Source organism: Cydia splendana, chromosome 21, assembly GCF_910591565.1.
Source record: "Cydia splendana chromosome 21, ilCydSple1.2, whole genome shotgun sequence".
Lineage (NCBI taxonomy): Eukaryota > Metazoa > Arthropoda > Insecta > Lepidoptera > Tortricidae > Cydia > Cydia splendana.
In genome coordinates this window covers 7,186,661-7,211,256 of record NC_085980.1, presented here as the reverse complement: position 1 = coordinate 7,211,256, position 24,596 = coordinate 7,186,661, and the positions used below count along the sequence as shown (strand labels likewise).

Here is a 24,596-nt window from a genome sequence, read left to right as displayed (position 1 = left end):
TAAACAATAGGGCGCGATGGCAGTGATATATTTTCAATACCGCAATCCCGTTGTTTTACAACAAGTTAGTGTCAAAATCAAATTATTAAAAATGCAAGTAAAAGTTTGAGCTAAGCTATTTCGTGTATTTTCATAAATTTGACTTCATATTTAAATTAAAATACACATATAATTGAGCTCAATACACTTCCTTATAATTTTTGTTACCACCAAGGGTTATACCCCTGTGTGATTACTAGTACATTTGAGAGCCATTAAAAGGGGCCAGCTTTATGGGGTTTCCTTACAAAGTGACACCTATTCATTGCTTTTAAGTTTACATAAATCGGATTCAAAAAAATATTCCGTTGCAATATTGTTGTGTTGACCCTCAGCCGATTTTTTAAATTCAGTTGAGGTATTTCGTATTGCCTCAAAATTTGGGATAATAAATTCTAAACTTAGAGGTGAATTGTTATATAATATCGAAGGTCAAAATGCATAAATAAAAGCATGGAATCACGTTGGATCAATGCGGCTGAGATACATTTGTCCCGATTTTTGGTACGTACGTCAAAATGATATCACAACCAACAATAATTTAGCTATCTAAATATAACGAATATCACTTGCAATTTATAAACAATATTATTGCCATAATTACCTATTTAAATTATTTTCTATGCTCGAGGTAAAATATTACACATAAAAAATCAACTATAAAAATAGCAATAACAAATGATAAACCGTAAAAAACGGCTGCAATAAACAATATAGTTATAAATTAAAAAAATTATAGACTTAAAAAAATATTACGTTACGATAGGAATGATGTCTTTGGAAAGTTATTATTAATCAATCTACTGGAATAATTTACTTCAGCGTAGCTATCCTTAGGTATACGCTTTAGAGTCCCTTGTTGAAAAACACTTCTTTTGCTTTTGGGAATTTTGCCTTCGCGATTTTCTGAAAAAGAAATACATTAAATATTAGGTCCTTACCTATGAAATTGGCGTTTTTGTTCATATATATAAGTCTGATCCTAGTTTTTTTTTTTTACAAAAGTACATACACAATTACAATAAAACTACAGTGCACTCAATAAACAACGATTTTACATACAATTAATTGTTATTTTTTATTGTTAAGTGTTCAGAATTAAGCCTTGAAAATAGGTCTTTTCATGTGCTGTCGGTTCGAGTATTAAAATTACTTATATTTTTCTAATGGTACCAATTTTCAAGAAATGGAGATATTGAAAACATACCTTAAAGGTGTCAAAAATTACTAGAAAAATTTTGTTTGGTTTGAATTAGCCATCAAAAAAATATCCGCAAAATTAATTGTTTGGAAATTCGTGTTTCGTTGAAATTCTCCGAACAAAACGCCAATTTCATAGGTATTGACCTAATATTAGATTAATAAAAAATACTAACAGCGAACTTATAATTATAAAAATTATAAATCTTAAACTTCCCATCTCCTATCTCCTTGATATCTCTTGGATTTGTAAAGGTACTAAATGGACCATTTACCAGTTATAAGAAGGCAGTCTTGGATAGGCAAGTATATCTACTTGCCGGAATACACAGCGAGGGGTATACATCCGTCAATGTGGACTTTATTTTGCAGAATTTTTGTATGGAACGTTCTGCTGCAGGTGAAAATAGATATGACACGCCCCAATGTTCAACAGTCTTCAAAGTGTACCGGAAGGCCTAGGGCTCGACTACAAGGGACAAAGGGTTAGCTCTGGGGCTGGGGTGACGGCCCTGAGCTTCTCAGTGGAATTTGCTGGTGGAGAGAAATCAGATACAAGGATGTCTTAAAAGCGATAAGAGTGTCAAGAATCGCGATGGCCGAAGTTGGATCACAACTGTGAAGGCATTTTCGTAAATGATCAGTACCTGCATGTAGCTCCGGTCCCAGACTGTCCGTGTCCACGGAGATGGACGCCCGCTGCTTGAAGAGCAGGCAACAGAGTAGACATGTGTCGTTCACGAGTGAGTGATTTAAATGAACTTTGATTGAACTCACTGATGATTTAACTCGCTCAGTCGCTCATCTCTTTCCCACTCATGATTCGAATGAGCCGGCCGAGCGTGATGAGCGAGGAGCGAGTGAAACGATGCGAATAGGTTTCGGAGAGATTCGGAAGAATCTTGGTCGCACATTGATTGATTGACATTTCCCTCTACTCACTCTTGAACAGTATGGTCTACCTACAGATCCACTGTAGTGAGCAAAATGAGTGGTAGGTAGGTATATATCACCGCGAGCGAAAGATATGAATCAATCTTTTCAACTCAGTGAAGCGTTTTGCGTATCTCTACACAGAGTGGGGTCGAGAACACGACGCACAGCCCCACGAGCCCCATCTGGAAGGGCAGTAGTGACCAGCCCTATCTGTATAACCGTTAGTACCTGCAGCTCCGGTTCCAGACTGTCCACGGAGATGGAGGCCCGCTGCTTGAAGAGCGCGCAGCACAGCGGGGTGCCGAACACGACGCACAGCCCCACGAGCCCCATCTGGAAGGGCAGTAGTGACCAGCCCTATCTGTATAACCGTTAGTACCTGCAGCTCCGGTTCCAGACTGTCCACGGAGATGGAGGCCCGCTGCTTGAAGAGCGCGCAGCACAGCGGGGTGGCGAACACGACGCACAGCCCCACGAGCCCCATCTGGAAGGGCAGTAGTGACCAGCCCTATCTGTATAACCGTTAGTACCTGCAGCTCCGGTTCCAGACTGTCCACGGAGATGGAGGCCCGCTGCTTGAAGAGCGCGCAGCACAGCGGGGTGGCGAACACGACGCACAGCCCCACGAGCCCCATCTGGAAGGGCAGTAGTGACCAGCCCTATCTGTATAACCGGTAGTACCTGCAGCTCCGGTTCCAGACTGTCCACGGAGATGGAGGCCCGCTGCTTGAAGAGCGCGCAGCACAGCGGGGTGGCGAACACGACGCACAGCCCCACGAGCCCCATCTGGAAGGGCAGTAGTGACCAGCCCTATCTGTATAACCGTTAGTACCTGCAGCTCCGGTTCCAGACTGTCCACGGAGATGGAGGCCCGCTGCTTGAAGAGCGCGCAGCACAGCGGGGTGGCGAACACGACGCACAGCCCCACGAGCCCCATCTGGAAGGGCAGTAGTGACCAGCCCTATCTGTATAACCGTTAGTACCTGCAGCTCCGGTTCCAGACTGTCCACGGAGATGGAGGCCCGCTGCTTGAAGAGCGCGCAGCACAGCGGGGTGGCGAACACGACGCACAGCCCCACGAGCCCCATCTGGAAGGGCAGTAGTGACCAGCCCTATCTGTATAACCGTTAGTACCTGCAGCTCCGGTTCCAGACTGTCCACGGAGATGGAGGCCCGCTGCTTGAAGAGCGCGCAGCACAGCGGGGTGGCGAACCCGACGCACAGCCCCACGAGCCCCATCTGGAAGGGCAGTAGTGACCAGCCCTATCTGTATAACCGTTAGTACCTGCAGCTCCGGTTCCAGACTGTCCACGGAGATGGAGGCCCGCTGCTTGAAGAGCGCGCAGCACAGCGGGGTGGCGAACACGACGCACAGCCCCACGAGCCCCATCTGGAAGGGCAGTAGTGACCAGCCCTATCTGTATAACCGTTAGTACCTGCAGCTCCGGTTCCAGACTGTCCACGGAGATGGAGGCCCGCTGCTTGAAGAGCGCGCAGCACAGCGGGGTGGCGAACACGACGCACAGCCCCACGAGCCCCATCTGGAAGGGCAGTAGTGACCAGCCCTATCTGTATAACCGTTAGTACCTGCAGCTCCGGTTCCAGACTGTCCACGGAGATGGAGGCCCGCTGCTTGAAGAGCGCGCAGCACAGCGGGGTGGCGAACACGACGCACAGCCCCACGAGCCCCATCTGGAAGGGCAGTAGTGACCAGCCCTATCTGTATAACCGTTAGTACCTGCAGCTCCGGTTCCAGACTGTCCACGGAGATGGAAGCCCGCTGCTTGAAGAGCGCGCAGCACAGCGGGGTGGCGAACACGACGCACAGCCCCACGAGCCCCATCTGGAAGGGCAGTAGTGACCAGCCCTATCTGTATAACCGTTAGTACCTGCAGCTCCGGTTCCAGACTGTCCACGGAGATGGAGGCCCGCTGCTTGAAGAGCGCGCAGCACAGCGGGGTGGCGAACACGACGCACAGCCCCACGAGCCCCATCTGGAAGGGCAGTAGTGACCAGCCCTATCTGTATAACCGTTAGTACCTGCAGCTCCGGTTCCAAACTGTCCACGGAGATGGAAGCCCGCTGCTTGAAGAGCGCGCAGCACAGCGGGGTGGCGAACACGACGCACAGCCCCACGAGCCCCATCTGGAAGGGCAGTAGTGACCAGCCCTATCTGTATAACCGTTAGTACCTGCAGCTCCGGTTCCAGACTGTCCACGGAGATGGAAGCCCGCTGCTTGAAGAGCGCGCAGCACAGCGGGGTGGCGAACACGACGCACAGCCCCACGAGCCCCATCTGGAAGGGCAGTAGTGACCAGCCCTATCTGTATAACCGTTAGTACCTGCAGCTCCGGTTCCAGACTGTCCACGGAGATGGAGGCCCGCTGCTTGAAGAGCGCGCAGCACAGCGGGGTGGCGAACACGACGCACAGCCCCACGAGCCCCATCTGGAAGGGCAGTAGTGACCAGCCCTATCTGTATAACCGTTAGTACCTGCAGCTCCGGTTCCAGACTGTCCACGGAGATGGAGGCCCGCTGCTTGAAGAGCGCGCAGCACAGCGGGGTGGCGAACACGACGCACAGCCCCACGAGCCCCATCTGGAAGGGCAGTAGTGACCAGCCCTATCTGTATAACCGTTAGTACCTGCAGCTCCGGTTCCAGACTGTCCACGGAGATGGAGGCCCGCTGTTTGAAGAGCGCGCAGCACAGCGGGGTGGCGAACACGACGCACAGCCCCACGAGCCACATCTGGAAGGGCAGTAGTGACCAGCCCTATCTGTATAACCGTTAGTACCTGCAGCTCCGGTTCCAGACTGTCCACGGAGATGGAGGCCCGCTGCTTGAAGAGCGCGCAGCACAGCGGGGTGGCGAACACGACGCACAGCCCCACGAGCCCCATCTGGAAGGGCAGTAGTGACCAGCCCTATCTGTATAACCGTTAGTACCTGCAGCTGCGGTTCCAGACTGTCCACGGAGATGGAGGCCCGCTGCTTGAAGAGCGCGCAGCACAGCGGGGTGGCGAACACGACGCACAGCCCCACGAGCCCCATCTGGAAGGGCAGTAGTGACCAGCCCTATCTGTATAACCGTTAGTACCTGCAGCTCCGGTTCCAGACTGTCCACCGAGATGGAGGCCCGCTGCTTGAAGAGCGCGCAGCACAGCGGGGTGGCGAACACGACGCACAGCCCCACGAGCCCCATCTGGAAGGGCAGTAGTGACCAGCCCTATCTGTATAACCGTTAGTACCTGCAGCTCCGGTTCCAGACTGTCCACGGAGATGGAGGCCCGCTGCTTGAAGAGCGCGCAGCACAGCGGGGTGGCGAACACGACGCACAGCCCCACGAGCCCCATCTGGAAGGGCAGTAGTGACCAGCCCTATCTTTATAACCGTTAGTACCTGCAGCTCCGGTTCCAGACTGTCCACGGAGATGGAGGCCCGCTGCTTGAAGAGCGCGCAGCACAGCGGGGTGGCGAACACGACGCACAGCCCCACGAGCCCCATCTGGAAGGGCAGTAGTGACCAGCCCTATCTGTATAACCGTTAGTACCTGCAGCTCCGGTTCCAGACTGTCCACGGAGATGGAGGCCCGCTGCTTGAAGAGCGCGCAGCACAGCGGGGTGGCGAACACGACGCACAGCCCCACGAGCCCCATCTGGAAGGGCAGTAGTGACCAGCCCTATCTGTATAACCGTTAGTACCTGCAGCTCCGGTTCCAGACTGTCCACGGAGATGGAGGCCCGCTGCTTGAAGAGCGCGCAGCACAGCGGGGTGGCGAACACGACGCACAGCCCCACGAGCCCCATCTGGAAGGGCAGTAGTGACCAGCCCTATCTGTATAACCGTTAGTACCTGCAGCTCCGGTTCCAGACTGTCCACGGAGATGGAGGCCCGCTGCTTGAAGAGCGCGCAGCACAGCGGGGTGGCGAACACGACGCACAGCCCCACGAGCCCCATCTGGAAGGGCAGTAGTGACCAGCCCTATCTGTATAACCGTTAGTACCTGCAGCTCCGGTTCCAGACTGTCCACCGAGATGGAGGCCCGCTGCTTGAAGAGCGCGCAGCACAGCGGGGTGGCGAACACGACGCACAGCCCCACGAGCCCCATCTGGAAGGGCAGTAGTGACCAGCCCTATCTGTATAACCGTTAGTACCTGCAGCTCCGGTTCCAGACTGTCCACGGAGATGGAGGCCCGCTGCTTGAAGAGCGCGCAGCACAGCGGGGTGGCGAACACGACGCACAGCCCCACGAGCCCCATCTGGAAGGGCAGTAGTGACCAGCCCTATCTGTATAACCGTTAGTACCTGCAGCTCCGGTTCCAGACTGTCCACGGAGATGGAGGCCCGCTGCTTGAAGAGCGCGCAGCACAGCGGGGTGGCGAACACGACGCACAGCCCCACGAGCCCCATCTGGAAGGGCAGTAGTGACCAGCCCTATCTGTATAACCGTTAGTACCTGCAGCTCCGGTTCCAGACTGTCCACGGAGATGGAGGCCCGCTGCTTGAAGAGCGCGCAGCACAGCGGGGTGGCGAACACGACGCACAGCCCCACGAGCCCCATCTGGAAGGGCAGTAGTGACCAGCCCTATCTGTATAACCGTTAGTACCTGCAGCTCCGGTTCCAGACTGTCCACGGAGATGGAGGCCCGCTGCTTGAAGAGCGCGCAGCACAGCGGGGTGGCGAACACGACGCACAGCCCCACGAGCCCCATCTGGAAGGGCAGTAGTGACCAGCCCTATCTGTATAACCGTTAGTACCTGCAGCTCCGGTTCCAGACTGTCCACGGAGATGGAGGCCCGCTGCTTGAAGAGCGCGCAGCACAGCGGGGTGGCGAACACGACGCACAGCCCCACGAGCCCCATCTGGAAGGGCAGTAGTGACCAGCCCTATCTGTATAACCGTTAGTACCTGCAGCTCCGGTTCCAGACTGTCCACCGAGATGGAGGCCCGCTGCTTGAAGAGCGCGCAGCACAGCGGGGTGGCGAACACGACGCACAGCCCCACGAGCCCCATCTGGAAGGGCAGTAGTGACCAGCCCTATCTGTATAACCGTTAGTACCTGCAGCTCCGGTTCCAGACTGTCCACCGAGATGGAGGCCCGCTGCTTGAAGAGCGCGCAGCACAGCGGGGTGGCGAACACGACGCACAGCCCCACGAGCCCCATCTGGAAGGGCAGTAGTGACCAGCCCTATCTGTATAACCGTTAGTACCTGCAGCTCCGGTTCCAGACTGTCCACGGAGATGGAGGCCCGCTGCTTGAAGAGCGCGCAGCACAGCGGGGTGGCGAACACGACGCACAGCCCCACGAGCCCCATCTGGAAGGGCAGTAGTGACCAGCCCTATCTGTATAACCGTTAGTACCTGCAGCTCCGGTTCCAGACTGTCCACGGAGATGGAGGCCCGCTGCTTGAAGAGCGCGCAGCACAGCGGGGTGGCGAACACGACGCACAGCCCCACGAGCCCCATCTGGAAGGGCAGTAGTGACCAGCCCTATCTGTATAACCGTTAGTACCTGCAGCTCCGGTTCCAGACTGTCCACGGAGATGGAGGCCCGCTGCTTGAAGAGCGCGCAGCACAGCGGGGTGGCGAACACGACGCACAGCCCCACGAGCCCCATCTGGAAGGGCAGTAGTGACCAGCCCTATCTGTATAACCGTTAGTACCTGCAGCTCCGGTTCCAGACTGTCCACGGAGATGGAGGCCCGCTGCTTGAAGAGCGCGCAGCACAGCGGGGTGGCGAACACGACGCACAGCCCCACGAGCCCCATCTGGAAGGGCAGTAGTGACCAGCCCTATCTGTATAACCGTTAGTACCTGCAGCTCCGGTTCCAGACTGTCCACGGAGATGGAGGCCCGCTGCTTGAAGAGCGCGCAGCACAGCGGGGTGGCGAACACGACGCACAGCCCCACGAGCCCCATCTGGAAGGGCAGTAGTGACCAGCCCTATCTGTATAACCGTTAGTACCTGCAGCTCCGGTTCCAGACTGTCCACGGAGATGGAGGCCCGCTGCTTGAAGAGCGCGCAGCACAGCGGGGTGGCGAACACGACGCACAGCCCCACGAGCCCCATCTGGAAGGGCAGTAGTGACCAGCCCTATCTGTATAACCGTTAGTACCTGCAGCTCCGGTTCCAGACTGTCCACGGAGATGGAGGCCCGCTGCTTGAAGAGCGCGCAGCACAGCGGGGTGGCGAACACGACGCACAGCCCCACGAGCCCCATCTGGAAGGGCAGTAGTGACCAGCCCTATCTGTATAACCGTTAGTACCTGCAGCTCCGGTTCCAGACTGTCCACGGAGATGGAGGCCCGCTGCTTGAAGAGCGCGCAGCACAGCGGGGTGGCGAACACGACGCACAGCCCCACGAGCCCCATCTGGAAGGGCAGTAGTGACCAGCCCTATCTGTATAACCGTTAGTACCTGCAGCTCCGGTTCCAGACTGTCCACGGAGATGGAGGCCCGCTGCTTGAAGAGCGCGCAGCACAGCGGGGTGGCGAACACGACGCACAGCCCCACGAGCCCCATCTGGAAGGGCAGTAGTGACCAGCCCTATCTGTATAACCGTTAGTACCTGCAGCTCCGGTTCCAGACTGTCCACGGAGATGGAGGCCCGCTGCTTGAAGAGCGCGCAGCACAGCGGGGTGGCGAACACGACGCACAGCCCCACGAGCCCCATCTGGAAGGGCAGTAGTGACCAGCCCTATCTGTATAACCGTTAGTACCTGCAGCTCCGGTTCCAGACTGTCCACGGAGATGGAGGCCCGCTGCTTGAAGAGCGCGCAGCACAGCGGGGTGGCGAACACGACGCACAGCCCCACGAGCCCCATCTGGAAGGGCAGTAGTGACCAGCCCTATCTGTATAACCGTTAGTACCTGCAGCTCCGGTTCCAGACTGTCCACGGAGATGGAGGCCCGCTGCTTGAAGAGCGCGCAGCACAGCGGGGTGGCGAACACGACGCACAGCCCCACGAGCCCCATCTGGAAGGGCAGTAGTGACCAGCCCTATCTGTATAACCGTTAGTACCTGCAGCTCCGGTTCCAGACTGTCCACGGAGATGGAGGCCCGCTGCTTGAAGAGCGCGCAGCACAGCGGGGTGGCGAACACGACGCACAGCCCCACGAGCCCCATCTGGAAGGGCAGTAGTGACCAGCCCTATCTGTATAACCGTTAGTACCTGCAGCTCCGGTTCCAGACTGTCCACGGAGATGGAGGCCCGCTGCTTGAAGAGCGCGCAGCACAGCGGGGTGGCGAACACGACGCACAGCCCCACGAGCCCCATCTGGAAGGGCAGCACGCCGCGCGGGTAGCGGCAGAAGAGCCCCCGGGAGCGCGCGTAGTTTGTCAGGATCGGCGTTAGGGCTAGAACATGAAAACATTCATGTTACAATGGGGTCGCTAACTGTCAAAGGAATCCAGATGATGCCAGCATAGATTTTCCCTGTCTCTAGTTTTGTTCTGTGAGATTTGCCTTAGAGAGAAAATTTGATACAATTCTAGGGATTGACATGAAAACCTGTACAGACGCCATCTTTAATGTAGGTTCGGAGAATCTCTGTTTCATACCAACATTTTGGTTGGTCGAAGTTTCGCATAATATACGTCAGAATTTGTCTAAGCGTTTGACATTCCACCCTTGACTTGATAACGATTCTACCTACTCTTACCAAAATTTCTTTAACAAAATAAAAATATTTCGCTCAGGGATCAAATCTCGGACCATCGTTTTTCCTGTGAAGAAATTAACTAACATGCAAATTAACTTATTAATTAATGCCAGGAACAGCCATGAGGACTCGGGATTATGCACACGACACCGATTACATCGTATAAGAAGGCTACTGTAAAGCCTTTGACACCCTTGACAATGATTATGTTTCTAATCAAGCTAAAGGCGGAAGGTTCTTAAAACTTATCTTACAATTTTTGTGAACAATCTTAAAGACTAACACAATTTGTAATGATCGCGGGCCTTTGATTATTTTCAATATGACATTCCTTCGGGGGTACCTCAGGGTTCAAATCTAGGACCACAGTTGTTCCTGACCTTGTAAAGAAACTTTAAAATAAATACTCACTCATGCCAGGAACAGCCATGATGACTCGGGATATGCACACGAGAAAGATGCCGCGCCGCGCTGCGGTCGTGGAGTTACCCAACAGCTGCCCCTCCTCGGTGAAAACTGGTGTGCCGTCTATCAACTCACTGAAACATACATTTATGTAAAATGTAGTCTGACTGTGACTGTCTCAAAAGGAAGGAAGGTGTCTCTGTCAGAGTTCTGAGTGCTTTAATTGTAACGACTCGACTATAGCAATAATAAAGATCTTTATGAAATCATAATGACCCGGGGTTGGCAACTGTCAAAGGTTTGCATAGATGGCGCCATCATAGCTTGCCCCTTTTTCTATGAGATTTGGCTTAAAGGCCTGGCATCCAGGGCATAAAATTCCATTAAAGTAACTAAAATTAAACACAATTCTAGAAATTGACAGGGCAAGCTATGCTGGCGCCATCTGCTAAATACTTAGACCGGCCAACCCCATTATAAAATACTTAAATATATAAGTATCTACGTTTTTATTTATTATAAGTATAGTATTAAAGTACGTTACTCGTAGATGAAGACAGGGTGGGAGCTGTCATCCCCTGCTTTTTATCGTTGAAGTGGTGTTATGAGCTAGTTCTTGACAGCCTCAAGTCTAAGACTTCCTCACTAGTACAGAAGGTTAATTTGCTTTAGATTTAAAGCCTCGTGCCGTTTCTTATAGTTAGCAACCCTATGATAGGAACGGCTCCTAATACCAAAATCTCGAATATTTCCTAGTAACCTGGATATGCTGTCCAGAGGGTTTACCACGGTGACCGCGAACCACTACGTCCGTCCGTGTATTTGCCTCTCCATCGTTCGAATATGCAAGAGCAATAGAGAGGGTGATAACGTAAATATCGATTTTCGCTGTAGCTCCTTAGATCACATTATCGTATACACACCGACTCCTCATCATGGGGATGTTGATGAAATTGGCGCCGCACACCGCGGCGAACGGCACCAGCGCCGCGAACACGGGATTCTTCATTTGCTATGTGTCGAAAAAAATTAAATAAATATGATTACAAATATATTAAAATAAAATAAATATGCGTTTCATAAAAAAGCCTTCACCTACGAATTTGACCGCGCAGAAAAACCCATTTACATCCCTTTATTTACTATCCCATAGGGATTGAATATCAAAGAATCCTTTACGCTTTAACCTTTTGCAGAACACTTTTTAGCGCCAATAGTCCGAGGCTGAAATGATGCCTTTCACCCGAGTTAAACACTCTACTTTTCATTTCGAATACGAGGAAAGTAAACTGCATGTGTTTTTTTTAAACATGACTAAGTATCAATTTTTATAGTATTTTTTGAGGGTACTTTCAATTAACAATTTAGGCAAAAGTATTGTTATTTGTGGGAATGGGGAGTCAAATATCAGAATGGAAATTGTATGACAAATCCATTAATTTATACCCAAATTTCAACTCCTTATCGTAAAAAAAAATCGTACTTGGAACCTAAAATGCTCTAGTGCAGAAACGTATCATTTTCTGCACACCTTTTAGAACAACAATGATCCTCTTTCAGAGCATGAGAAATGAAATAGTTATTTACGATACAAGTGCGGAAAAGAGGAAATTCGAAACGAGTGGCGATAAATTAAAACACGACCGAAGGAAGTGTTTTAAATCGACACGAGTTGCGAATTACCTATTCGCACGTGTATCGTACAACGTTTTACAGTAGGTACATATGGCCCTTCAAACTTTTGACATCATATTGACGAAAAGTGCTATTTTACGGACTAGTGCGGGAAAATAGGACCATATGTACCTACTGTAAAATATCTTTCTCCCCCTCTCCAGCAAAGGTAGGTATACGAAAATGTAGATTTAATTAACAAGCCGTTTAGGTTCTTCCTTTATCTCTTTAGGATGTATGTTGTAGTCAGTAGGTAACGGAACTGTTTTATAAATTTAACAATATACCTATTACAATGATGACAAAAGTGGCTAATAATATTTAGATCATGAAAAGTAAATATTGTCCTTTCGTTCCTAAGTGATTAGAGCAGTAGTGTAAAGTGGGTAAAGATTGTTCAACAAGCACGATTAAGTAGGTACTTTTGTGACGTCAACTTTCCATGTCATCCGATTAATCCAAGGTTTACCCGCTGGTAATAATAACTATTAAACCCTGGCCAACCTGGTCCAGACAAAAATTTCATTAGTCGTTCATTTCCGAGCGATAAATCGTAACTTTGCAAGGGAAATGTATCATGATGTCTCATGAAGTCTCATGTCAGCTGTTCCTTACATCCCTTGGCGGGTTGAGGAAGGTAGCCAAATAAACACATGGAAAATAGTAATTTCCTCAATGAAGAAAAAGTGGTGGATAATGTGTCATTAGAAATTAAAAAGCCAGAGTTTCTCTGTGAAAACGAAATAATAATATAACAGTCTCATCAAAAAGCTGAAGACCGAAACAAACAGTAATAGCAAAGTTTATGTTGAGACCACGATCCTCAGCAATGAGGAACTGATGACTAAAGGAGGGTGAGGACGAGGCATCCAAGAAGAAGAAGCGTTTGTCCAGTATCATCACCTTCTAGTTGATGATATTGACGTATCTCAGAAGGTGTGAAAAGATATATTTTCAATCACACTGTTAAAAAGTTCGGAGGCACGACTGGTGAGTAGAGTAAATATGTAAACAGTCGACACACCTCCTGCCGTCATATGTTTACTGATAACGTCCGGTGATAATTTCCACTAATGATAACACGAAAATGTGTTTTTCCTGTCCTATACGCGGTATTTTTTTTAAAGAATTAGCAATTTAAAACTAATTACGTGATAGTTGATAAAGAAATCGTTGTAGGGCGTAATTTCGTTTGTAATCGTATTCTTGATAAAATGTTCGATAAAAAAAAAAATAATCAGTTACTTATACTTGCAATTGTTACTTATTACAGATACATTGTAATGCATAAGGAAATAATACATTACATAACACATAATTATCACTGCGATCAGCGCGTGATCAAATGATAATCAACTGGCCAGAGAGTAGACTTGAGCACTAATGTATACTAAATACCTACGTTGATCCGTTGTACTAGTATCCGCCCGCGACCCGCGACTCTTTCAACCTCGTTTTCAACTCCTTAGGCGTTGAGTTTTAAAAAAAGTCATTCTTATTGCACATTTGAAAACAAGATTTCTAATTCATACTATAGGTATAGGTACCTACTTACGATATTCGGTTACGGACTCATCAACAGAAAGGTTTTAGATGAAAACTCTTCAATAAAATAAGAAATACCTATCGCTATATCGCTCGTCAAAAGTGGTGGGGAAATATCTATACGAAAGTTCCTTACCTTGGCCTTGGCATTGAGGTAGAACGCAGTACCCATGGCACCACCGCAAGCAGCGCAGTATGATGCCAAGAGTTGCCTGAAAATAAATGATCGATCCTTCGCTCAGCATTATTTTGGAAGGCTTATAAAATACAAATATTTTAAGGGGTGTAATTTCACAATGGTAACCAGATGAAAAAGTCCAGAAGCAGTTTTTGGAAACCAACCAGCCTGATGCCAATCGTGATGAATACAAGATTTGCAGCATTCCTGCACATTTTTTCTTTAGTAATCACACATGACACCTAATACTTAGGATCCCCCCAGATATATCGACGCGGAATCGGCAAAATCCGTCAGGACAAAGCTTTATGTCTGCACAATAAGAGCGAACAAGTTGTCGTTCGGCTAGGTTCACATCGGGCTGCGCCTGCCGACGCGTCGACGGCTTTTTCGCTCTCATTGCGCAAACATATACCTAAGGCTTTTTCCTATCGGCTTTTGCCGATTGCGCGTCGATATATTTGGAAAGACCTTAAGTCTATTTCAATTTAGAAGTAGGTAAAACTTACGATTTGGTGATGGGCGCGGTGCCTGAGCGGTTGGTGTAGTTGACGACAGCGTTAAACGTCTGATTGACCCACTGCCAGAACATGGTCGCCGCGTTCGTCTTGTAGAACGTGATCATACCTGCAAGTATTTACTTTAATTAACTTTGGATATACTTAAGCGAAATGGACTCATTTGCTATGTGATCGATGTGAAAGAGCGGGAAGAATACAGAAGCAAATCTAAGAAGAGGTGAGATAATTAGAACGACTGCAGTTTAAAAGCGAACTGAATAGCTAAAAAATATTATGATGTCACAATAGCCTATTGTCACGGGATTCTAATGATACATCATACATCTAAATAGGTAAAGGCATTCAGAAGTTATGAAACATGAACGCTGAATCTAAAATAAGTATATGACAAGAAACTATGGGCTTGGGCGGTAATTCGGCCTATTTTCTCGACAAGTGTCGCGGCGATAGAGTCTGTGCGGAAAGAGAAGAGTCGTGGAATGTATGGAGCCCAAATAACATTCCGCGACTCTTCTTTTTCCGAACAGACTCTATGCGCTGTTATAATATAAGTACTCTTTATCGACATCGACAGTTTGTCAAGTGTTCATAACACTATGAAGCTATCAGTTAAGTTTGATAGAACATTATTTTAAAGGGAAAGGAACAAAAATGTTACTTACAGCCGGTGATAAGAGTGTTCATAGGCGCCTGAGCGGACATCCGGCCTAGCACAAACATTTTCTCGCCCGTGTCGGGGTGATATGCGCTGTCGGCCAAGTACTTCATCGACCATAGCTTGTCTTCGTCCATTCCTTGCGGCATCTTCTTTGTTTTACTGTTGACAAACAGTTTGATTTTTAAAATCCGTAAATGGATTAGGTACTGATAGACGAAATTAACGCAGGCACAGAAAGAATTAAGTCAATCGTACTCATATCATAGCATAAGCAGTGTTGTCGTGTTTGGAAGGTTACCGTTCCATAACCCTCCAACGGAGCGACAATGATGTTTTATAAACAAGTGCTAGACATTGATCATCATCGCTATCGCCATTATAATTATACAAACACAGGTGTCTTCATTAATGGTGTACGTAATGGGGTCATCGATATTATACATCTGGTCGTTACTCTTTAGTCCTTGCTACACGGTCGCCGACAAGCCTTCTAACCGTCTGACCTTGGTCTGTCCTTGGTCAGTTTTGGTCAAATTTTGTTGGAAACAACTCTCTACAAGGTCCGGGACGAACCAAGGCCACGCAGTCTGAAGGCTTGTCGTGCCGTGCAGCTAGGGCTTTTCAATAGTCAAGGACAGGGTCCCTTTGTAGAATACTTTTGTATGTTTATAATGTTTATTGTCTCTATGCTTGATAGATTAGATTACTACGTATAACAAAATAGTTGGATTTGCATAGTAAAGGCAGGTGCACACCAGATGCGTCTCCGGCTCCAGCGTAGTAGATCGCCTGCGTTGCATAGGAACTTCATAACAAATGCAACACGAAACGCAAACGGTGTACAGTACCGTCAGTTAAGATAGTTAACCCTCATATCTGTGGTTGACTGTACTACGCAGGGAGCCGAAGGGTTACATATCAGAATACCGAAAATCGATTTACCTAATGTTGAATCACCTATGCTCGTTTCACCTATTTTTTTTAAATACCTAATGCTCAATTAACCTAAGCTCATAACACCTAATGAACTAATTACCTATTGCACGTTTCACCTACAATTGGTTTACCTAAGCTCAGAATACCTATGGTCGATTTACCTAAAGTTGAAACACCTAATACTCGAAATACCTAAAGCTAATATACCTAATACACGAAACACCTAATGTTGATATACCTAATGCACGAAATACCTAAACTCGGTATACCTAACGATCGAATTACCTAAAGTTAAAATACCTACTGCACTAATTACCTAAAGTCGGTATTCCTAATGATCAAATTACCTAAAGTTAATATACCTAATGAACGAAATGCCTAAATTCGATACACCTAATGCACGAAATACCTGTAGTCGATGCACTTAATGAACGAAATACCTAAAATCAAAAAATATTATTGTTTAGTAAAATATTATTTGGACATACAACAATTGGTATACATTTTTTAGCCAAATCATTCAATTCGCTTACTATTTTTTTATTATAATATAAGGTCTATAGTCATTTGACAGAGTCGAGATAGGTGCGACGACGAGCAAAGTGAGGAGGAGCGTGTTAGGTTAACTGCGACCAAACAGTGCCAAAACTGACTTTTATTTCATCGTCATGATGTTAACTTACAAAAATTAAGTTTTTGATAAGATAAGATAAGATAACTAATTTTGTATTAGACGTACGAAATCATTCTACTACCTAAAAAGTAGCGTTTCAAAAAGTGTATTTTTAAGTTGTTATCCAAACAAACAGTTTCTACTGTAAGGTTGGGAAATCATACAATTTATTGGGTGGAGTTACCACTTGATCATTCGGCAAAATGATATGAATTTTGTGCTAGGTATACAGACTTTAGGTATTCCGTGCATTAGGCATATCGACATTAGGTAATTCGTTGAGGAGGTATATCAACTTTAGGAATTTCGTGCGATAGGTATATCAGCTATAGTGATTCGTGCATTAGGTATAATAGCTTTAGGTGAAACGTGCAGTAGGTAAAACGTGCATTAGGTATATCGTGCATTAGGTGTTTCGTCCATTAGGTTATTTGAGCTTAGGTATTATAAACTTAGGTCAGTCAATGTTTAGGTAAAAATGATCGATAGGTAATTTAAAAATAGGTGAATCAAGCATAGGTGATTCAACATTAGGTAAATCAGTTTTCGGTATTCTGATATGTAACCGAGCCGAAGACGTGCGGCTATCTATACATATAATAAAGCTGAAGACGGTCGAAAGTCTGTACATGGAAGATAATTGAAAAAAAGTTGGCTGGGGATACTTAGAATCGATAACAGAACACGTTCCAAAAGTTTTTAGAATTTTTGTCTGTTTGTCTGTTTGTCTGTTTATCTGTTTGTCTGTTTATTTGAACGCGCATCACATGAAAACGGCTGAACGGATTTTGATGAAAACTTTACTAATATATCGAGAAAATCCCCGGCCAGGTTATAGGCTATAAAAATTCAACCCCTAAAAGGGGGGGGGAGCCACAACACTCGATTGACTTAAGTTTGCCCCTGAATCTTATGGCGCTACTTAGGAAGGAGGGGCAAACTTTTTTCAAATATGTGCTACCACTATTGAGTACCCTGGTAAACTAACAGAAGGGGCTGAATTTAATACGTTGTGACATGAATAAGCCACCGAAGGAAGATTTTACCAAATTAACTCTTAAGTTTAGAAGAGTGGGTAGTGTGGGTACGGATATCAACAAAAATAATTGAATAATTATGTTGATTTAATAAATTAATAATACAACAAAATTAAACGACAGTAAATTAATTGCCCCTCATTGCACAGTGCCATCTTTTGGGGAACTGAGTAAACATTAAGTAATCAAGAAAACTAAAAATGAGTTTACATAGTTACGTAGTGTTAAAATAAACACACATATCAACAGTCAACACGCGTATAATTGTATAATTATTTAAAAAAATAATTTTCTCCATCATGAATACCTAATCGTAATTATATCGCACCCATATCAAATCCATATTCATACGTATGGGGCTGTCCATAAATTACGTCATCGATTTTTGCATCCTATCAAGTAGCGCTTTCGAGTGAAGCCAAAGAGCGAGCAGTAGAAGAGTCGTGATTACATGCATAGATTCGATTTCAAGCCACTCTTTTGCAGTTCGGCTTAAGGTCTTATGCGAGCTCTTCTGCCTTATGGCAAAGTTGATCTTCTACCTTAATTACACTTGGGCGTGGATCCAAATCCAAGCTTTCCTCTTTCGCAGCTGGGCCTTCTGCCTTGCTCACAATTCGCCAATTCAATTCACTTGGTCAATTCCAAGCTCTGCTTTCTTGCATCTGTTCTGTATGAAAACAACCTCGCTGAGACCCTTAAATGTCGAGCCATATGCGAAGCTAGGCTGATAGAAAACTGTCCCATCCCTTCTTTGTATGAAATCTTGGATTCGCGCCTGGTTGGGACTAAAAGTAAAAATGTACAACTGTCTATCAAATTGCGTTTTTTATATCGAAAAATTTGCGCGCTCGCTTCGCTCGCGTTTACAATAACATTATAAGGTATGATAAAAGTGACATTCGGGTAGCGACTGCAGCATCATTACTCTGTTGTAACGTTACTGCTGCAGCACTGTCAATTTTCGTGATAAAATGATGTGACTGATTTCCATACTAAAAGTAAAAATGCACAACTGTATATCAAATTGCGTTTATATATCGAAAAATTTTCGCGCTCGCTTCGCTCGCGTTTTCAATAACTTTCTAAGTCAAATTGCGTTTTTTATATTGCAAAATTTTCGCTCTCGCTTCGCTCGCGTTTTCAGTTACGTTTTAAGATATGATAAAGGTGACATTCGGGTGGCGAACTACAGTAGCATTACTCTGTTACAACGTTACTGCTGCAGCACTGTCAATTTTCGTGATAAAATTATGTGATGGATTTCCATACTAAAAGTAGAAATGTACAACTGTCTATCAAATTGCGTTTTTATATCGAAAAATTTTCGCGTTCGCTTCGCTCGCTTTTTCAATAACTTTCTAAGATATGGCGACTGCAGCAGCATTACTCTGTTACTGCTGCAGCACCGTCAATTCGTGATAAAATGATATTACTGATTTCCATACTAAACGTAAAAATGTACAACTGTCTATCAAATTGCGTTTTTATATCGAAAAATTTTCGTGCTCGCTTCGCTCGCGTTCACAATATTATCATTCTAAGATATGATAAAGGTGACATTCGGGTGGCGACTGCAGCAGCATTACTCTGTTGCAACGTTACTGCTGCAGCACTGTAAATTTTCGTGATAAAATGATGTGACTAATTTCCATTCTCAGCTGTAATGCGGCAATGAACGTCACTCAACTTACCAAAAAAATTCAATGTAATCTCGATGACCCTAGGGATAGTGGGCACCATGGTCTAGAAATGCTTAGGGCATCAAAATATCTTAATCCGGCACTGCGCTATAACCGCGAAAATCGAAGTTCGCAAATTGCGGGCATTTTTCTCTGTCACTCTAATTACGCCTTCATTGGAGTAAAAGAGAAAGATCCCCGCAATTTGCGAATTTCGGTTTTCGCGGTAGCCCCTCTGGTCGTTTGCGGAGTCAAACGATTTGGGACTCGCATTTAATACGCATTACCATGCCTTCCAGAAAAAAATCCAATCATTCGCGAAAGTCTCGCAACGCATTGAGGTTACAAGGGGCACGTGGTCTTCCTCAGGAGTCTGAAGAAGACCACGGTGAGTGGCGCTCTAGCCAGGCAGGCCGCTTCGCTTTCGCTCGCGCGCGTGTACCTTACTGTATCGTCCGATATACATCTACTTCTCTGTCGTTTAAATCACGTGTAAAATTTGAATAAGGGCGAAAAAAACTATTGATTTTGGAGTGTAGTTTTATTTAGTGGTACCTAATTGTAAAATATTTTATCTGGACTGCAGTCCTCTAGCATACCCATCTGTCAACTTTACTTCAAGTTCTGCCTGCAGGGGAGAGGGAGAGAAATTTAGGATTAGAAATTAGCCGCTTACTGACACAGACCGAATTCCACGCGGGCGGAGCCGCGGGCACAGCTAGTAGGGAATATTACGCAAAACTCTGACTAGAGGGCGTCACTAGGCCAATCACATGGCCTACCGTGAAACACGAGAGTCGAAAGGTCGGTTTCTGCCTCTCTATCACTCTTGCCGTTTCGATCGATAAAGAGGCAGCTAATATTTTAATTTTCGCGTTTCGTGGTACGCCACCTGTGAACCGCATTGATACATCTATGTCATAGTGAAAACTTGTCAATAGCACAGAAGAAATAATAGTACTACCGTACAGAAAGGACACTTCCTACAAACCCGAAGTTTGACAGCGATTCAGGGTCGAATCATGCTATCTCTTTCTAATATATAGCACTGTCCCTTTCGACTATTTAGGGTTGTCAAAATTCAAGTGATTATCTTATCTGTGGTCGTGCACGCACAAGGAAGTCAAGTGGTGCCAACCCTAATAATTGCTCGGAGCAATGCTGAGCCGAACGGAGCCGAGTTCGACCGAAGTCAGGAGTGTCTCCCCACTGTCAATAGTATGTATAAGTTACTTTATGGTTTACTAAACAAATTAGTGCTGCACTCTGGCGGCAGAACATTGCAGTAATACTCCCTATTGGGTATCCCGCTGTCACCTGGCAGTAAAACTCGACAATTTCTGGTCGATCCTGGGATAGTAGCACTAATACATACAATTTCCATTCAAAAATGTAAAACAATGAGATGACAATAGGGTCTACATTCTTTTCGTTGTCTTGTTTTTTGTCCCCAAAAAATGTGACTGAGCGTAGCTTTTGGTATGGGGTGAAATTTAGTTTTTAATTTTTCTCGTGTATAATATAATCTACAGCTAGAAAGACATGTGATAGCACTCGACTTTTTTATTATTACGGAAATACAAGCGTGACAGAGTGGTCAGAAACAAGACAACGAAAATAATTTTACCCAATAACGTCTTTACTGGGAATCGAATATTTACTTGTATTCTGAAACGATTTTTTTAGCTTCTTCTAACTGGGCGGACGTGGCAAAAATGTTCAGTGGGTTCGTGAGCATGAAGAAATGCTTCGCTCGGCCGACGTACGTGTTCTGGTCATATCGGGATCCTGATAGGTCTACTGGCTTGGACATTGTGACTAGGTTAGGTGCTGAAACAAAAGAAAGGGTTTGTAGTTTAGGTAGTCATAGCCTCCTTAGGCCCAGCCCCAGCCATACAATAGAAAAATCCACTGGCACTGAAATTTGAACCTTTAATGTATAGGAAATAGAGTTGATTTTACATTGTTTGAAAATGGATCGAAACAAAGCAAAAGCGACCCTGTGTCTGTTCCATTTGAATGTGGTTTAGATTCCATCGAATTGAATAAATACTATAAGTAGGACATTGGGCCTTAGGAGGATAGATGACCATATAGTGTTTCTCGAGGGACATTGGCGTCCTTCAAAAAGTATTTAGTACCTACACCTTCAGTCCTACATAGGGTTGCCAGATCGAAAGGCGCTATTATCGGGAAAATATATTAATTTTTCGGGATTTTAGGACTACAGTCGGGAAAAAAAACATTCAAATTAAAGTAATTGTATTAAAAACAACGATATTTTACATTATTGGTACTACGTCTGCTGCTCTGCCCATAGACGTTTTTATATAAAAAATAGTATGTATAAATTCTTTGAGATCTTGAACAAACAAAAAACCTAATTATCAACGCGGGTCGCTCGCTCGGACGACGACAGTTCGGAACATGAAATTATTGTTTTATTACGTGAAGCTGTTTTTCGGGACAATTTTCACTTCGTCGGGAATGGGGAACACATGCAAAAAATCGGGAAAATCCCGCCAAATCCCGACCATCTGGCAACCCTAGTCCTACAACTACACAAAATATTGTTTGTGGCATCTCTTGAGATGAGACCGTAAACTTCGATTGTATGGCGGCGTCTAGGTTCGGGTGATGACTCGTCTAGTAATGGAAATGGACCCAAACTTCAACGCTCTTTGTCTGGCTGGGTGTACTTAAGAATTATATTTACTTACGTATTTATGGAGTGCCTAAACGTCTCGACGTACGGTCGAAAGTTTTAATTTATGACCCATTTAGTACCTTGTCACAGTGACAATAGTATGAGGTAGCGACTAACGAGTACTTTTAGCTGTAGGCAGGGGCGTATTTACCCTAGGGCCATCCGGGCCATGGCCCGGGGCGCCAACCCCCGGAAGCGGTTTGCATTTTGTTTTTCTTCCTTGACTTCTGGGGCGGCGAAACGTATTGGCCCGGGGCGCCAAATTTCAAAATACGCCCCTGGCTGTAGGCCTACTACAAACATTTTGACATGGTAGTTACTAACAACAACATAATATTTAATGACTATTAGTAGCTCTTATCACTTTACAATATAGTCATGAATTACGTCAATGATCTTAACTATTCTGTTGAAATGATAAGTGATAACAGAGCAACTTGCGCAACTTCTAACGAATTTCTTAAGTAGTTTAGTACTATCGTACAGCCAGGCTTAATTTCCATTCACTCTCGCATACTGGTAGATGTCTGGCCTTATGACCATTTTAATTTCGTTTTATAAAAATGTTGTTTTAAAACTAGTGGAAAATTATATCTAAAAATTAAAACAAACACAATGACAACGAACTTTGCTCTATAGATAACCGACTAATGAATTCATTGTTACTTAATTACAATGAATTAGATACGTTTTAATCGTAAAAAAGTAAACTACATATCTGCCCTCCTAAGCTAAAAGGCCGTATTTTCAAAGAAAACTATATGCAAATACCGCTTTTTACCTTAGGAGGGCAGTATATCGACTACGCAAACAATATGAGCCTACCAATATATAGCTAAATTAAACTTTATTGCAATGAGTTAAGGTTCACTAATTAGCGGACTAGTGTATCTGTTTGTACTGTACAAATATACGTCAGCTAACACGACGAAATTTCGTAAATGATTGTTTTTAAAACTGTACAGCAGCAGAATTAGTAGGCGGACGTTGTGTTCAAAATTATCTGCACATGCTCATGTTCTCTGAACAATAAAATCGTGCCAGGCAAATTGGTCTCGCTTATGGGGTGACTGCAATTGCACCATGGAGCGTGAATGTGACATGGCATGTTACAAATGATGTATATGTACATGCATACATCATCTTATGATACCAAAGAAAAATTTAGAGATAAAATGTCATATTGTGGTGACAAGCATAATTTGCGTAATAATATAATTTTGCCGCTACTTCTGCTGTTGATTGTACCCACGATTTCTCACGAACACGGGAACCCACTGTGACACACGATGCGAGCCATCCTTAGAAATATTCAACGTTCGTGGCCGTGTGCCGCTGTGGGACGGGCAGCTAAGGTTTGCGGAATATTTTCGCTAACTGCTGGTTTTACAAAGTTCTAACTTGATTTAGTTCTTGGTTTATTTGCGTATACCTACCAACCAACCAACTGCCTCACAGCACATTTAGTTAGTACACTGCTCACCTATAATAAGGTTTAGAAAAGTTTTGGATAGGTAATATTTGATTTCAGACGCCTAGGCAAATGTTAGGTAATTCTTTTTTTTTTTTATTCTTAATCAATTTAATATTTAAATACCTGGCTACTTATCTGATTGCCAGTGTATAGGTAAATTGTATCAACAATTATTAGAAAAACAGATAATAAAGATTAATTATTCATATGTGATAGTGATAGGTGATAATACGTAGGTACAATCAGCTCGTCATGCTGTTTACGATCAAAATAAAGATTGATAGTTATATAATATTTATTATATTAGGTGTTTTTTATACACGTGATATTGTGTGATTTATTATGGATTCAGATAAAATTGCACGTTACAATTGCATTCAAACACTCAATAAACAGTTACATTTAGTTTAAAATTTTAAGTGAAATAAAATCATTGGTTTTATTCAACTATGTAATCATCAAAAGCATGATTTTGTTATTTTATAATTCAATTTTATATTAAATTTAAAAAATTCTGTTAAAAAAATTGTACCTGATGTCCCGCGGTACAGGCAAAGCCTAGTGCAGAGACACCTGACATAATCTGTAACCTAGCTGTATTCTTGAAAATAAATACTTTTTACTTTAAGATGTAAGCGTTAATTATAATTGTAGGACATAGTTTTATTTCCGAGCCCATAAAAATAACAATAAGATATTTTATCAGACAAGCCATGACCCGCAAGTCCCTCAACCTTCTTATCATTTCTTCAGAGCGTAACACCAACACGTAATTTCGATCGATATTTCACACAAAATGTTTACCTAATTAAATAATAACTTATTCACGTGTATTTTAGTCAATGTATTACATAAATTATTCTTAATAAGTATAAATCAATATGGGCGTACCTAAAGGTTTTTTAGGTGGATAAAAATAAAATTAGACTTACCTTTTTATCGCTATGTTTGATGTTATAAGCTCGCTTGTGTAATATTATTTGTATAATATTATTTTTCTGTTTAGGATTAACTGTATTGGTACATTTTGTTGAATATTTCTGGTGCTATTTAAATTTTTCAGTGGTTCCTATTTAAATGTTGCGCCGTGACAAGCGCTCGAAAAATGACGTAAAATCAATTCGTTTTCGTTAGTTGAAGGGCCGTTGTTTACTATGGCGCTAGTGTAGAAATGGGTGGTAACATGATTTTAGTTTAACATGTTATGAAATCAAATGGCTAATAGAAATATTTTTATTATTTTGCATATATTAATAAAGGGTAAATA

The 24,596-nt window shown here is 44.9% G+C and overlaps 1 protein-coding gene across 1 annotated transcript; it reads right to left on the bottom strand.

The window, feature by feature from the left end:
- Window positions 1-608: 608 nt before the first annotated feature.
- Window positions 609-24,480, bottom strand: LOC134801186 (sideroflexin-1). The gene is made up of 9 exons (XM_063773732.1): window positions 24,262-24,480; window positions 20,810-20,978; window positions 14,825-14,979; window positions 14,151-14,268; window positions 13,600-13,675; window positions 11,168-11,256; window positions 10,251-10,378; window positions 9,350-9,534; window positions 609-945 (listed from the first exon to the last, which is right to left on the bottom strand). Exons 2-9 carry the CDS (start codon window positions 20,959-20,961, stop codon window positions 886-888), a joined length of 963 nt encoding a protein of 320 aa, XP_063629802.1. The 5' UTR covers window positions 20,962-20,978; window positions 24,262-24,480; the 3' UTR covers window positions 609-885.
- Between the last annotated feature and the right edge of the window lie 116 nt (window positions 24,481-24,596).

Coding starts and splice junctions, on each gene's coding strand:
- LOC134801186 (XM_063773732.1), bottom strand. CDS start 20,961: ATGTCCAAGCCAGTAGACCTATCAGGATCCCGATATGACCAGAACACG. Junction 13,676..14,150: donor ACCGCGCCCATCACCAAATC/GTAAGTTTTACC, acceptor ATTTATTTTCAG/GCAACTCTTGGCATCATACT. Junction 11,257..13,599: donor ACCTCAATGCCAAGGCCAAG/GTAAGGAACTTT, acceptor TTCGACACATAG/CAAATGAAGAATCCCGTGTT.